The sequence below is a fragment of the Papio anubis genome, chromosome 6 (genome assembly GCF_008728515.1).
Source record: "Papio anubis isolate 15944 chromosome 6, Panubis1.0, whole genome shotgun sequence".
NCBI lineage: Eukaryota > Metazoa > Chordata > Mammalia > Primates > Cercopithecidae > Papio > Papio anubis.
Window position 1 is genome coordinate 34,855,392 of NC_044981.1, and position 17,252 is coordinate 34,872,643.

Genomic DNA, 17,252 nt, shown 5'->3' on the forward strand with positions numbered 1-17,252 from the left:
TCTGGGTTGGTTACACATTATATGCTCTAACTTTCTGTTATTTCTACAAGTATTGGGTATTTTTCACCACTGTCCTGGGTTCTGCAAGCCAATCCTATTTTCGAAGGCATTTCCACTGCCATTCCAGTTTCTTGCACAGTCCCTTGTTAACTATATTTTCTCCTACTATATCTGTGGGCACTGGGTGGAAGGGCTGATTTGAGATGGATATTTTGCCTTAATAAAGATTTCAGGAACATGACACACTGGGGCCTGTCGGGGCATGGGGGGAAAGTGGAGGGAGAGCATTAGGACAAACACCTCATGTATGCGAAGCTTAAAACCTAGATGACAGGTTGACAGGTGCAGTAAACCACTATGGCACATACGTACCTATGTAATAAACCTGCGCGTTCAGCACATGTATCCCAGAAAAAGTAAAGTAAATAAATATTTCAAAAATTTGCCCTACTCCTAGACTTTTCAGTGAATTCTATAAAAATGCTATAACTTGCTCTTTTAAATTTTAATTTGATTTCATTCCTTCTTTCTCTTGGAATTCTAAATCTAGTTTACTATAACTGCATCTAGAGAAGCCTTCCTCTCCTAGTTACTTAATAATTAATCTGTCCCTCTGCATTAACACCCAAATCCAGAAGCACACTACCCCTCAAGTTCCTCTGTTACTGGGCCGAAACCCTTCTCATGTGTACCAAGGCTAACAACTTGCTGGACAAGATACAACCTGCCATGCTGGGTTTTAAGGAAGATACTGCCAATATTAATTACCTCTTCATCTTTTAGGCCTTCTTCTTCCATCACCTTTTCTAACTTCTTTTGTCTAAAACAAAAACAAAAGACACATGAAATCACATCTGAATAACTTTCTGAAAACTCTGTAACTTAATATTGTAATTGCATTTTAAAAAATGACACAAACGGGTAAATCTCGAACTGTCTCATTAAAACCAAAAAAATTACAGTTACTAAGACAAGTAAAAAGATTTCCATCCTTTGTTAGGTCTACTTTTTTTTGGCGGGGTGGGGGGAGGAGACAGAGTTTTGTTCTGTCACCCAGGCTAGAATGCAGTGGGGCAATCTCAGCTCACTGAAAACTCCACCTTACAGGCTCAAGCAATTCCACCTTAGCCTCCCAAGTAGCTAGGACTACAGGTGCATGCCACCATACCTGGCTAATTTTTAAATTTTTTGTAGAAATGAGGTCTCACCATATTGCCCAGGCTAGTATCAAACTCCAGCCTGACCTTCCAAAGTGTTGCAATTACAGGTGTGAGCCACCATGCCCCATCCTTAGGTCTACATTTTTTTTTTTTTTTTTTTTTGAGACGGAGTCTCGCTCTGTCGCCCAGGCTGGAGTGCAGTGGCTGGGATCTCGCTCACACTGCAAGCTCCACCTCCCAGGTTCACGCCATTCTTCCGTCACCCTCAGCCTCCAAGTAGCTGGGACTACAGGCTCGCCACCACCTCGCTGCTTTTTTTTTTTGTATTTTAGTAGAGACGGGAGCCACTCCATGTTAGCTAGGATGATTCTCATCTCTGACCTCGCGGATTCACCTCCGGCCGCCTTCCTAAAAGTGCTGGGATTACAGGCTTGGAGCCACCGCCACTCGCCAGGTCTAGATTTTTAAAAAGATCACCTAAGATGTTAATACAAGAATCTTGTTTCAAAAATGTCCTTCGGCGCCGGTGGCTCAAGCCTGTAATCCCAGCACTTTGGGAGGCTCTAGATCGGCGGATCATGAGGTCAGGTGATCGAGACCATCCTGGCTAACACGAAACTCCCCGCCTCTACTAAAAATACAAAAAATGAGCCGGCGAGGTGGCGGGCGCCTGTAGTCCCAGCTACTCAGGAGGCTGAGGCAGGAGAATCAAACCCGTGGAGGCGAGCTTGCAGTGAGCTGAGATCCGGCCACTGCACCCAGCCTGGCGGCAGAGCGAGACTCCGTCTCAAAAAACAAAAAAAAAAACAAAAAAAAACAAAAATGTCCTTCTCGGTTTTGGTTTTAAATTTTCTTTTCAGTTATTTCCTCCTTACCAAACCACAAAACAGCTGGTATTTGATAAACTCTTATGTCATGGTGTTACTTTCCCTCTCTCTGACTGAAGTCTACTTCCTTTATTTCTGCATCTTCCTCCTCCTCCCTGCCATGAGCAAAGGGTAACAAACAACAAAGGTAAAAGCAGAATTTGGAAATTTAACGGGAAAAAGTGATCAAAAAGGTGACTGGCACCACTATCAAAACATCATACATCAGACTGGGTGTGGCGGCTCATGCCTGTGATCCCAGCACTTTGGGACGTGAGACGGATGGGTCACTTGAGGTCAGGAGTCCAAGACCAGCCTGGCCAACATGGTAAAACCGCCTCTACTTCAAAATATGTACTAGGGCTGGGTGCGGTGGCTCATGATTATAACCCCAACACTTCGGGAGGCCAAGGCGGGTGGATCACTTGAGGTCAGGAGTTTGAGACCACAATGGCCAACATGGTGAAATCCCATCTGTACTAAAAATGCAAAAATCAGCCGGGCATGGTGGCATGCCCCTGTAATCCTAGCTACTTGGGAGGCTGAGATAGGAGAATCACTTGAACTAGGGAGGTGGAGGCTGCAGTGAGCAGAGATCACGCCACTGCACTCCAGCAGTGGAGTGAGACCCTGTCTCAAAAAAAATAAATAAATAAATAACAATAAAATAAAACGCCAGGCATTGTGGCTCATGCCTGTAATCCCAGCACTTTGGGAGGCCGAGGAAGGCGGATCATAAGGTCAGGAGTTCGAAACCAGCCTGGCCAAAATGGTGAAACCCCATCTCTACTAAAAATACAAAAATTAGCTGGGCATGGTGGCGAGCGCCTGTAGTCCCAGCTACTCGGGAGGCTGAGGCAGAAGAATTGCCTGAACCCGGGAGGCAGAGGTTGCAGTGAGTTGAGATCATGCCACTGCACGCCAGCCTGGGTGACGCAGCAAGACTCTGTATCAAAAAACATATATCTGTATCTCTCTATGTATGTACATATGTATATATGTACACACACACACACACACACACATATATATAAATTAGCTGGGTGTACTGGCAGGTGCCTGTAATCCCAGCTATTTGGGAGGCTAAGGCACAAGAATCACTTGAACCTGGGAGGCAGAGGTTGCAGTGAGGCAAGATCACACCACGGCACTCCAACTCGGATGTCGGAGTGAGACTCTGTCTCGAAGAAAGAAAAAAAAAACATTCAGATATCAGACTTTTGGAGTACTGAACTTTAGAAAGTGCATGCAATAATGTTGTTGATCTATAGTCTCATAAAACTAAAAGAAGCAAGTAAAACTTCCTTACAACCAATTCCACAGAACTTTCATTTACTCAGCACAATAAATGAAACTACATGGGCTAGAATCTCTCCTCCACCACTCATCAGCATTCCAGATAAACAGGCAATACATACAAACAGAGCAAAGAAGGGTAAGAGTGTACAGTATGCTGGCCGGGTGCGGTGGCTCACACCTGTAATCCCTGCACTTTGGGAGGCCAAGGCAGGCGGATCACGAGGTCAGGAGATCGAGACCATCCTGGCTAACACAGAGAAACCCCGTCTCTACTAAAAATACAAAAAAAAAAAAAAAAAAATTAACCGGGCATAGTGGCAGGCACCTGTAGTCCCAGCTACTCAGGAGGCTGAGGCAGGAGAATGGCGTGAACCTGGGAGGCGGAGCGAGCCGAGGTCGCGCCACTGCACTCTAGCCTGGGCAACGAAGCGAGACTCCATCTCAAAAAAAAAAAAAAAAAGTGTACAGTATGCTGCAGAAACAGCATGTAGTCCATTGTGGCTGACACATACAGCACTTCAAAAGCCACACCAAGAAGGTTGGATCTCATTCTGTAGACAATTGAGTGCTAAAAGAGGCTTGTGTGCAAAGGAGTGATGTGATAAGATTTCTATTTTAGAATGGTAACCAGCAGTAATGAGGATCTGATGGACTGGCAGGGAAAGCAACTGAGAAAGATCAGAGGCCAGTTGAGAGTTACTGTAATGATTCAGATGTACAGTAAAGATCTGGAACTAGGGCAGGAAAACCAGAATGAAGTGAATAGAGCTATTGCAAAGATGACCAACTGACAATAGGAGTCAAGAGAAAAGCCTTAGAATTTCCTGTCTAGAGGTATATGATGCCACTAATCAAGACAGAAAATGCAGAGAGAGGAACATTAACAGTTCTCCCAGTTCCCGGAATAGTTTGGGATACATGTGCATCTATGTGTACACATGTATTGGAGAGAAAAGGCTGTACTCTTAGTAGTTTCAGGAGTGTAAATTAATTCCATTGCAGTGGTTAGGTAGTTGAAGCAGAGAAGAGTAAGAAAAGTCAAAGTATAACATGCTAGGCAAAGCTCTAAGAACACAGCTGTGGTCAGCTCTTTTTGTGCCCTGAGTACTAAACACCATCACACCTCCTGACTATATGTTTTTGAATGACTACATCAGAATGGGCTACAAGTCCAATGCACTATCCACTGTGTCACAAAACTGGCTCCTTCTGATTATATTTTAAATCTAAATACAAATTAAGAGGTTTTCCACAGCTTTACTGAAGTGTAATCAAATTTGTTGCAGCAGAACGCCTGCCTGAGAGTAAAGTTAACTCCTTGAACACAATTAGATTATTTCATTAGAGAAAGTATCCAGAAAAAAAAAAAGCCTATCCATGATAACGATTAGGACCAGGTCCACAAAGACCCTGAGGACACTAAAAACAGCAAGGACAGCCTGAAATGACTTAAAAATGACATCCTCTGTGAGATGATATCAAAGGAATTACTGTTAACTTGGTTAGATTCATGGTGGCATTTGCATTATGCAAGAAAATGGCCATATTTTTGGAAATGCATACTTGAGAGTATGCAGGATTAAAATGACAGATGTCTGGAATTTACCTTAAAACACAATAGCAAGAAAAAACAAAATGGGATAGATGAAGAAAAGATACCAAAGCCCTAAAATTATTAAATCTGAGGGATGAATATATTGAAACGGGGTCACTATATTATTCTACCTATGTTTAAAATTGTTCATAGTGAAAAATAGCAGGACTCTCCACACAGGCATGTTCTCTTATAGGAGTGCCAGGTTAACACTCCAGCCTTCGGTGGAGCCACTCTTCCCTTCAAATCCAATGTTCCAAACCAGAACCCTGGGAGAGAGACCAAGTCACTTTCACACTTAGAGGCCATATCCAGCCTCACCCCAGTGATGCCTTCCATGCGTTCCATTTATTTTCGTGTGTGTTCATTTCCTGTATGAGAGAGTGGTAAGACCTTCTGAAGGCAGGGACTATATTTGAATTCCCCATCTCCACTAAGAATAGTGCTTTGTACACAGCTACTTTCTAAATGTATGCTGCTAAATTTTAAAAAGTAGAAATGTATAGCAATGTGCAGACACATTCATGACTACTACTTACAATTAGCCCCCTTTTCTAATTTAGGGTCCCCTCTTAGCATAGCTTGATTCGGAGGTAGCAGGAATGAGAAAATAGGGCTATTCCACCCTAACTGAAAATAGATAGTATTTTGGTGAGACACCGAAAACCAGGAAAAATAGTGTATTTAACAGAAATAGGGCCAGGCATGGTGGCTGACACCCGTAATCCCAGCACTTTGGGAGGCTGAGGCTGGCAGATAGCCTGAGGCCAGGAGTTGGAGACCAGCCTGGCCAACATGGTGAAACTCTGTCTCTACTGAAAATACAAAAAGTAGCCAGGCGTGGTGGCACGTGCCCGTAATCCCAGCTACTCAGGAGGCTGAGGCAGGAAAATCTCTGGAACCTGGGAGGCAGAGGTTACAGTGAGCTGAGATGGTGCCACTGCACTCCAGCCTGGGTGACAGAGTGAGATTCTGTCAGAAAGAGAAGAGAAGAGGGGCAACAGAGTGAGATTCTGTCAGCAAGAGAAGAGAGGAGGGGAGGCGGAGGGGCTGTGATTATATCTCCATGATTAAAAATGCCTAAATTCAGAAAATGCCTAAGAAATACTTTTTTTTTTTTTTTTGAGCCAAGAGTCTTACTCTGTCACCCAGGCTGGAGTGCAGTGGTACTATCTCGGCTCATTGCAACCTCTGCCTCCCGGTACAAGTGATTCTCCTGCCTCAGCCTCCTGAATAGCTGGGATTACAAGTGCCCACCACCATGTCCAGCTAATTTTTGTATTTTTAGTAAAGATGGGGTCTCACCATGTTGGCCAGTATGGTCTCGAACTCCTGACCTCAAGTGATTCACCCACCTCGGCCTCTGAAAGTACAGGGATTACAGGCGTGAGCCACCACACCCGGCCTTTTTCCTTTTTTTCTTTTTTTTTTGGAGACAAGAGTCCGGCTCTGTCACCCAGGCTGGAGTGCAGGACACGATCTTGGCTCACTGCAACCTCTGCCTCCTGGGTTCAGGTGATTCTTGTGCCTCAACCTCCCTAGTAGCTGGGATTACAGGCATATGCCACCATGTCTGGCTAATTTTTGTATTTTTAGTAGACACGGGGTTTCATCATGTTGCCCAGGCTGGTCTTGAGCCCCTGACCTCAAGTGACCCACCCACCTCGGCCTACCAAAGTGCTGGGATTATAGGTGTGAGCCCCTGCACCCAGCCAGAAATACCCTAAAATTAACACTACACAGATTCTTTAAAATCTCCACAAATTACTTCAATTCTACACTCTGGTTTGACTGATATCTGCTCAGTGAAGACCATTAGGAGGTCTGGACTTACTCATTCTTGAGGCTTAAATAAAGCTGACACGGGATCACTAATAATAATCACATATCTCTACTTAGTATTAGATAAGACCAAACGAGGAATTTCTACAGTTAAGAAAACATAGATGAGAAAATCTAAGAGGAGTTGCAGAACATAGAAGTTCTCAGTAAAATGTATGAAAGACTATTTGATTTGGGGAGAAAAAAGCTTACCATTGTTATTTATTAAATTAGGTGTTTGTGGTTTTAATTAACCCACCTAAACAGTATTCATGAAGAAAAGAAACAACTGAAAATATTTTGTAAAAGGAAATGCCTGTTTCCTCAGATTTGATTTCAAACTGCTATGAATTATCTAAAACATTATTTTTTAATGAATAAGTAGACAACTGTCAATACCTACTAGGTACCTAGGATCACATACAGAATGAATACAAGGAGAGCTCCTGCTCCTCGAGAAGGTCACAACCGAGGCTGCCATTGAAGGCAAAACACAGACTGAAGGAATATAGCAGATGCACTTGCCCTACTGAGTGCTTATGATCTAACAGTGGTATTAATAGACCATCAGGTGGCATTCCGCAGCACTGTGTGATGGACACTAGATTCAGGGGGTTTAATTATTTTTAAACCAATCTATAGAAGCTGCTATAGTGTTTCTATGAAACTGCTCAAAGTTCTCATATTTTATGTTTATACAGGAAACAATTCCCAGATGAATTTTACTCTTTCTTCTATCTCTGGGCTTTGGACACATATCCCCCTGCAGTAAGTCCTTTGCTTCAACTATAACCTAGTGTTCTACTATGACGGAACAGGGCAAGAGTTGCACAGCAATGCTAGGAATAACAGATATTTTAAAGGCACCTAGACAAGACACAAAAGAAAAAAAATGAAGATTTGTATTACAACTTGGTCTCAAAATTTGCTAGCCCAAAACTTACTATTTCAAATCTCCATCATATATTATCTCTTCATTATCAATTGTCTCATATCACTAAAACTGTTTATTTATCAAGGTCCCGCAATGTGTCCCTCCAGAACATTAAAAAGCTTGCAAACTCAGGCCAGACAATCATGGCTCATGCCTGTAATCCCAGCATTCTGGGAGGTGGAGGATGGCTTGAGCCCAGGAGTTTGAAGCTGCAGTGAGCCATGATCGCATCACTGCACTCCAGCCTGGGTGACACAGTAAGACCTTGTCTGTAAAATAAAATTTAAAAAAAAAAAAAAGCTTCTTAGTTTACTTCTGAGGTAATTCTTGTCAATCCCTTTTTAAAAATTTTTCTAGGAACAATAAAGCCTGAAAATTTTATTGAGCTGTATCAGTAAATCCAAAACCAACTAGCAGTTCATACAAAAAAGAGGGTTCTGGCTGGGCATGATGGCTCACACCTGTAAACCCAGCACTTTGGGAGACCAAGGCGGGTGGATCACTTGAGGTAAGGAATTCAAGACCAGCCTGGCCAACATGGTGAAACCCCATCTCTACTAAAAATACAAAAATTAAGCCAAGCACTGTGGCTCACACACTCTGGGAAGATGAGGCGGGCGGATCACCTCAGGTCAGGAATTCAAGACCAGACTGGCCAACGTGGTGAAACCCCGCTTCTACTAAAAATACAAAAATTAGCCAGGCATGGTAGTCCATGTCTGTAATCCCAGCTACATGGGAGGCTGAGACAGGACAATCGCTTGAACCCAGGAGGCGGAAATTATGCTATTGCATTCTAGCCTGGGCAAAAGAGTGAAACTCCGTCTCAAAAACAACACGAAAATACAAAAATTAGCCCGGAGTGGTGGCGCGCTCCTGTAATCCCAGCTACTCAGAAGGCTGAGGCAGGAGAATCGCTTGAACCCAGGAGGTTGCAGTAAGCCAAGATGGCACCACTGCCCTCCAGCCTGTGCCAGAGTGAGACTCCATCTCAAAAAACAAAAGAGGGTACTCAACAAAAAAGATCTACAAGGATATATTAATTCGGAAAGGCTCAAAGTACTAGTGCATTGTTGTTTTCTTAAAGAGATAGATGGTGTCTTGTTCAGTTGCCCAAGCTTGAGTGCAGTGACACAATCATAGCTCACTGCAGCCTCAAACTCCTGAGCTCAAGAGATCCTCCCACCTCAGCCTTCTGAGTAGTTAGAACTACAGGTGCACACCACCACACGTGGCTTACTATTCTTTAATAAAAAATAATGGCACTTTTATAAACAACCAAAAACAAACATTCTAACCCTCTTAAATATCTAACATTCTCTTCTGTCTTTTTATTAATTTGGTCTTTCAAAAAAAGCAAAACCACCAATGCTTTTTTGTTTGTTTTTTGAGATGGAGTCTCGCTCTGTCACTCAGTCTTGAGTGCAGTGGCGCGATCTTGGCTCACTGCAAGCTCCGCCTCCCGGGTTCACGCCATTCTCCTGCCTCACTTGGGGGGCACCCACCTCCACACCCGGCTACTTTTTACATTTTTAGTAGAGACAGGGTTTCACCATGTTAGCCAGGATGGTCTTGATCTCCTGCCTCGTGATCCACCCACCTCGGCCTCCCAAAGTACTGGGATTACAGGCGTGAGCCACTGCGCCCGGCCTCCAATGCTGTATTTTTTTAATTTTGTTTATTTTTATATAACCCTCTCTGCTTCTGGAACCACTGAAACTTTTAGACGGCTTTTCTATCTTAAGAATGCAAAGCACTGCTGTCTGCTCATTTTGGGGTACAATCTTAGTGTAAATCACAATGTATCATTTATTAATAATGTAAACAAAACCATACATCATCTTGTTCCTGCAGAATGTGATACATACCAATAATAAACCATAGCTAGGGCAGAACCAGTAGGATAAAACCCAGAGGACTATTACTAAACAAGTGGCTAAATCAAAACTCATAAACATTTGCTTTATAATTACTACCCCAGTAGCTAAGATTTCAAGAAGTGACTGTATTTGAAATAACTACCTCCACAGGTTTCACCTGCCTAAAGATATCCTGTGCAGAGTTACGTTTGAATTCCCCATGATCCTAACACAGGACAGTGTGCAGACACTTGTTTACTCCAGTGAACAGCAGCTAGCCACCACCACATACAGAACTATTCCACATACAGAACTGCATATTTAAGGTCAAATTATATATCCCATGTAAATTATCATTTACACCTTCATGAAGAACAGGATTGCAAAGATCCTTATCAAAATATTAGCATATCGACCCAGCAACATAAAGGAGATAATACAATGTCATCAAGGTTTTTACACCTGAAATGTAAAGTTAGTCTAACATTCAAAAATCAGTCCATGTAACTCACCATATTAAAAGAATAAAGGAGAAAAACAATATGACCATTATGAAGATGCTCAAAAAGCATTTGAAAAAAATTCAACACCCATAAAAAAACAACAATCAAAACGAAACAAACGACAAAAATAAAAAAATAATAATGAAAAGAAAAAATTCAACACCTACTCATGATAAAAATTCTCAGCTTCTCAGCCAAATTGGAACATAGGCTGAGCGCAGTGGCTCACACTTCCAATCCCAAAACTTTGTGAGGCTGAAGCAGGAGGACTGCCTGAGGCCAGGAGTTCAAGATAAGCCTGGTCAACATAGTGATATCCTGCCTCTACAAAAAGGTAAAAAAAAATTAGCCAGGTGTGGTGGCACATACCTGTAGTCCCAGCTACTTGGAAAGCTGAGGTGGGAGAATCACCTGAGCTCAGGAGGTCAAGGCTGCAGTGAGCCATGATTGTGCCACTGCACTCCAAGCTGGGTTAAAGCAAGACCCTGTCTCTAAAAAAACAAAAAAAAAATTTTTAACCCAAATTAGAACATAAGGAAACTGCCTCAACCTCTAAAGGGCATCTTTGGTAAAACAGTGAGCACGTTAGCTTGAAATCAAGAAGAAAACAAAGAGATCCACTCCCACTACTTCTATTCAACATTTTACTGGAATTTCCAGCTAGTGCCCTAAGGCAATGAAAAAAGATTAAAAAAAAGAAAAAAAAAAAAGGCCGGGCATGGTGGCTCACGCCTGTAATCCCAGCACTTTGGGAGGCCGAGGTGGGTGGATCACAAGGTCAGGAGATCGAGACCATCCTGGCTAACACGGTGAACCCCCATCTCTATAAAAATACAAAAAATTAGTCGGGCGTGGTGGCGGACGCCTGCAGTCCTAGCTACTCGGGAGGCTGACGCAAGAGAATGTCATGAACCTGGGAGGCAGAGCTTGCAGTGAGCCAAGATCGTGCCACTGCACTCCAGCCTGGGCGATGAGCGAGACTGTCTCTCAAAAAAAAGAAAAGAAAAAGAAAAAGGTGAGTAGATTGAAAAGGAAATAAAACTGTCTCTACCTGAATATCACAAGATTGTTTACATAGAAAATTCTAAATACGCAAATAAAAAAAAAACCTAGAATAATTAGAAACTTACAGAATACAAGATCAATATACAAAACTCAGTTATATGTCTATATACTAGCAGCAAACAACTGGACAATGAAATTCTAAATAGCATCCAGAAAACCCCCAAATACTAGAAATAGATTAACAAGACATGTAAGATGCACACACTAAAAATTACGAAAACACTGTTGAGAAAAACTAAAGAAGACCTTAAAAATGGAGATATGGGCCAGGCGCAGTAGCTCATGCCTGCAATCCCAGCACTTTGGGAGGCCGAGGCAAGTGGATCACCTGAGGTCAGGAGTTCGAGACCCGTCTGCCCAACATGGGGAAACCCCATCTCTACTAAAAATACAAAAAATCAGCTGGGGTGGTGGCAGGCGCCTGTAGTCCCAGCTACTTAGGAGGCTGGAGCAGGAGAATTGCTTGAACCTGGGAGGCGGAGGTTGTAGTGACCCGAGATCACAACACTACACTCCAACCTGGGCAGCAATAGCAAAACTCCGTCTCAAACAAACAAACGAACAAGAAAACAAACAACAGCAACAAAAAACAGAGAAATGCAATGTCTGTATAACAGAAGATTCAATAATGTTAAGGTGTTGATTCTCCACAAATTGATCTACAGAGTCAATATAATTCCAATAGTAATTCCAGGCCGAGTGCAGTGGCTCATACCTGTAATCCCAAAACTTTGGGAGGCCGAGGCGGGTGGATCACAAAGTCAAGACCATCCTGGCCAACGTGATGAAACCCCATCTCTACTAAAAATACAAGAATTAGCTGGGTGTGGTGGCGCGTGCCTGTAGTCCCAGCTGTTAGGGAGGCTGAGGCAGGAGAATCGCTTGAACCCAGGAGGCAGAGGTTGCAGAGAGCTGAGATCACGCCACTGCACTCCAGCCTGGCAGCAGAGCAAGACTTCGTCTCAAAAAAAAAAAGCAACATAATTCCATTGGGCTTTTCTGTAGAATAAGATGACTCTAAAATTTATAATAAAATGCAAAGAACACAGAATATTCAAAGCAATCTTAAAATAAAATGACCAAAGCTGGAGGACTTACACATTACCTGACTTCAAAACTTACTACAAAGCTACAGTAATCAAAACAGGGTGATACTGGCAAAGGACAGACAAAGAGATCAATGAGACAGAAAAAGAAAGCCCAGAAATGAATTCACATCTATATGTCAGTTGATTTTCAAGAAGAGTGCCAAAGCAATCTCATGGGGGAAGATCTTTTCAACAAATGGTGCTAAAATAACTGGATATCATAAGGATAAAAATCAATCTCAACTCCCCACCTCATATCATACACACCTATTAATTCAATATGGATCACAGAACTAAATGTAAAAACTAAACCTAAAAAACTTCCAAAATGGAACATACGAGAAAATCCTTATGACTTGGGGATAAATAAAGGTTTCTGGCCAGGCACAGTAGCTAACACCTGCTAAGTCCAGTACTTTGGGAGGCTGCGGCGAGAGGATCGCTTGAGGACAGGAGTTCAAGACCAGCCTGGTCAATATAACAAGACCTTGACTCTAAAAAAAAATTAGAGTTTTTTTAAATTTTACTTTTATTTTTTTTGAGACTGAGTTTCACTCTTGTTGCCCAGGCTGAAGTGCGATGCTGTGATCTTGTCTCACCGCAACCTCCACCTCCCGGGCTCAAGCAATTCTCCTGCCTCAGCCTCCCGAGTAGCTGAGATTACAGGCATGCGCCACCACCACACCCAGCTAATTTTGTATTTTTAGTAGAGACGGGGTTTCTCCATGTTGGTCAGGTTGGTCTCGAATTCCCGACCTCAGATGATCCACCCGCCTCGGCCTCCCAAAGTGCTGGGATTACAGGTGTGAGCCACCATGCCTGGCCCCAAATTAGTTAATTTTTTAAAAAGAGGAAAGGTTTTTTTAGAAAGGTCACAGAATACAATAACCATTTAAAAAATGCCAAATTTTATTTCATCAAAATTTAAAATGTCTGCTTGCCTAAAGACTTTGTTAACAACATGAGCAGGAAAGCCACAGATTGGGAGAGATTACTTACGAAACATACACATGACAAAGGTCTGATATGTAGGACAAACAAAGAACTCCTGCAACTCAATAACAAAGACAACTCAATTTCTTTAAATGCTCGAAAAATTTGAACAAACATTTCACAAAGGAAGATGCACAAATGGCCAAAAAGTACATAAAAATGTTCAACATCATTAGTCATCAGGGAAATGCAAACTAAAAATCACAGTGAGATACCACTAAATATCCATCAAAATAACTAAAACACTGACAACACAAATGTTAGCAAAAATGTAAAGTAACTGGAACTCTCATATATTAGTAATATTTTGAAAAAAGGTCTAGCAGTTTCTTATAAAACTAAACATATACCTATGTATATGATTCAGAAATTCCACCTCTAGATGTTTACCTGAGAACTGAAAACAAATGTTCACAAGACTGGTACAAAAATGTTCATAGAAGTTTATTCAAAATAGCCAAAAATTGAAAAGAACCCAGGTGTTTATCAACAGGAGAATGGATAAACAAACTAAGAAGATATAGTCAGAAGACAGTATAGTACCAACAATAAAAAGGAACAAATTATTGATGCATACAGCAACACAGAGGAACCTCAAAAACATTACGCTGGCAGGTGTGGTGACTCACACTTGTAGTCCCAGCACTTTGGGAGGCTAAGGTGGGAGGATCACTTGAACCCCAGAGTTCAAGACCAGCCTGGACAACAAAGTGAGACCCTGTCTCTACAAAAAAATTTAAAAATTAGCCAAGCGTGGTGGCATGCACCTATAGTCCCAGCTACTTGGGAGGCTGAGGCAGGAGGATCGATTGAGCCTGGGAGGTCAAGGCTGCAGTAAGCTATGATTGTGCCACTGCACACCACCTTGGGCAACAAAACAACACCCTGTCTCAAAAACAAAAACATTATGCTAAATGAAAGATGCCTTGCTCAAACAAGTACATACTACGTTTCCATTTATGTGTTCCACTTGCATGAAATAGGCAAAACTATGATAGAAACAAAATCATGGCCGAGCGTGGTGGCTCACGCCTGTAATCCCAGCACTTTAAGAGGTGAAGGCAGGTGGATCACGAGGTCAGGAGATTGAGACCATCCTGGCTAACACGGTGAAAACCCGTCTTTACTAATAATGCAAAAACAAAATTAGCCGGGCATGGTGGTGGGCGCCTGTAGTCCTAGCTACTTGGGAAGTTGCGGTGGGAGAATGGCATGAACCCGGGAGGCGGAGCTTACAGTGAGCCAGGATCGTGCCACTGCACTCCAGCCTGGGCGACAGAGCGAGACTTCGTCTCAAAAAAAAAAAAAAAGAAAGACATAAAATCACAACAGTGGTTGTTCAAGATGGAAGAACCAAGAGGCATGAAAACTTTCTGGGAGAGGTAATGCTCTCTGTTTTGATAAAGGTTTAAGTTATAAAAGTGTATGCATTTGTCAAAACTCATAAAATGGTAACCCTCAACTTGTGAATTTCATTGTATATAAATTTTACACCCTTCCCCAAAAAGTATAAATATTGAACTCTAGTTAATGTTATATAAGCAGAAATATTCAGAAGTATACTGATGTCTACAACATACTTTGAAGTGAGGCAAAAATTAAGATGGACTGGCCAGGCGCGGTGGCTAACACCTATAATCCCAGCACTTTGGGAGGCCAAAGCAGGTGGACCACGAGGTCAAGAGATCAAGACCACCCTGGCCAACACGGTGAAACCCTGTCTATTAAAAATACAAAAATTAGCTGGGAGTGGTGGTGCATGCCTGTAATCCCAGTGACTTGGGAGGCTGAGGCAGGAGAATTGCTTGAACCCAGGAGGCAGAGGTTGCATTGATGCATTGAGCCGAGACTGTGCCACTACACTCCAGCCTGGGCGACAGAACAAGACTCTGTCTCAAAAAAAAAAAAAGAAATTAAGATGGATTAACGAACAGATACAAGAAGAATGGATAGATGGATATGTAGTTAAACAAATACCATAAATAATCACTATAGACTCTAGATGATATATATGTATATATTCACTGTATAATTATTATAAGTTTTCTGTACTTCTGAATAATTTCACAGTAAAATATTGGGAAAAAAATTTTTTTTTTTTTTGAGACGGAGTCTCGCTCTGTCCCCAGGCTGGAGTGGCTTGATCTTGGCTCACTGCAAGCTCCGCCTCCCGGTTTCACACCATTCTCCTGCCTCAGCCTCCCAAGTAGCTGGGACTACAGGTGCCCGCCACCACACTCGGCTAATTTTTTTATATTTTTAGTAGAGACGGGGTTTCACCATGTTAGCCAGGATGGTCTCGATCTCCTGACCTTGTGATCCACCCGTCTCGGCCTCCTAAAGTGCTGGAATTACAGGCGAGCGCCACCGCGCCCGGCTGGGAAAAAATTTTTTTAATTATGAGTTACGGCCAAGCGTCTCTACTAAAACTACAAAAATTAGCCACGCATTTTTGCGTGACTCACACCTGTAGTCCCAGCTATTCAGGAGGCTGAGGCACAAGAATCGCTTGAACCCAGGAGGTGGAGGTTGCAGTGAGCTGAGATCATGCCATTGCACTCCAGCCTGGGCAACAGAGTAAGATTCAATCTCAAAAAAAAAAACAATAAATAAATAATGAGTTATCAAGTGGACAGTATACACCAGATTAGTAATAACATAGCTGATAGTAACTAAGTGACTACTATGTGTGAAACACTATGGTACATACTCATATATGTTATATCTAATCCCCAGCGCAATCCTGCAAGGCAAGTAGTATTAACCCCATTTTCCTGATGAGGGAACCAATTCACAGAGAGACTAAGAAACTTATTAGAGCTTCATACAGCTATGCAATGAAACTGGCAGGACTCTAAACCCAGGTCTGACTCCAAAAGGGCTTCCATTATACCACACTGCCTTAACAATTAACTCCTAGGATTGGGCCTTTTTTTTTTTTTTTTTTTTTTTAAGATACAGACTCTCACTGTTGCTCAGGCTGGCCTCAAATTCCTGGGCCAATGCAATCCTCCCACCTCAACCTCCCAAGTACCATTTTTTTCTTGGATTTCAATAGAAGTTTATGTTATTGACTTGTAGGCATAAGTGGGTTAACGGCAGGGACTTTGAAAATCCCTATCACTGTCATTCCATTGTGATAGTCTATAATAAGGCTGCTACTATTCTTGTCTCCTTTCAGCATTATAAGTGTTTTACAATATGAGAAAGGAATGCCACAATCATGACACAATTTTTTCAAACAAAATTCTTTACCTCATTTCTCGTTCTTCATGTTGAGCGATAAGGTTGCTATAAAAATTCTCCAGTGTCACTTTGGTCATTGTCACCCTTTCCTTTGTGTGGTTACTCATGGATGAGCAAGGTGTTGAGCCTGTCATTGCCATGGCTGCTAGAAACAAAGAAAAGAACAGGTATTAGATTTGGAGTTAGAATCCACCCATTGTGCACACTCCTACCTTATTGGTAGGAATGTAATTTGGTGCAAGTTTTCTGGAAGACAAACAGGTAATATGAAACAAAAGCCAGACAAAGAGAATACTTAGTGAAAATAAATATAAATTACTGCCGTATGACCCAGAAATCCCACCCCTAGGTATAAAGACTAGAGAAACCATCACACAGGCTTCTAAAAAGACATACACAGGATGTTCAGTACAGACAGGATGTTCACTATGCCTTAATTTGTGTTATGGGAAGTTGGAGGCACTTAAGTAAGAAAATAAAGAGCTGTGGCTGCATAGGAGATACCATGCAACAACCAGAAAACCAGAAGCAACTCTACCTGTACCTGTAAGTCACACAAATGTATCTTTTTTCTTTTTCTTTTTGAGATGGAGTTTTGCTCTTGTTGCCCAGGTTGGAGTGCAATGCAATGATCTTGGCTCACCACAACAAGTGATTCTCCTACCTCAGCTTCCCGAGTAGCTGGGATTATAGGCATGTGCCACCATGCCCAGCTAATTTTGTATTTTTAGTAGAGACGGGGTTTCTCCATGTTGGTCAGGTTGGTCTTGAACACCCGACCTCAGGTGATCCGCCGGCCTCGGCCTCCCAAAGTGCCGGATTAC

The 17,252-nt window shown here is 42.3% G+C and overlaps 1 protein-coding gene across 2 annotated transcripts in view; it reads right to left on the bottom strand.

Annotated features, from left to right (window-relative positions):
• The window catches only part of STK38 (serine/threonine kinase 38), a 56,245-nt gene that overhangs the window by 32,021 nt on the left and 6,972 nt on the right, over window positions 1-17,252 (bottom strand). The window contains exons 2-3 of one of the 2 annotated variants that reach the window (XM_009205025.3): window positions 16,438-16,573; window positions 769-820 (exon numbers count right to left, since the gene is read on the bottom strand). In XM_009205025.3, coding sequence (XP_009203289.1) covers window positions 769-820; window positions 16,438-16,573 — 188 coding nt within the window. The remainder of the gene's footprint in view (window positions 1-768; window positions 821-16,437; window positions 16,574-17,252) is intronic. The other variant, XM_003897523.3, reaches the window with a different exon arrangement.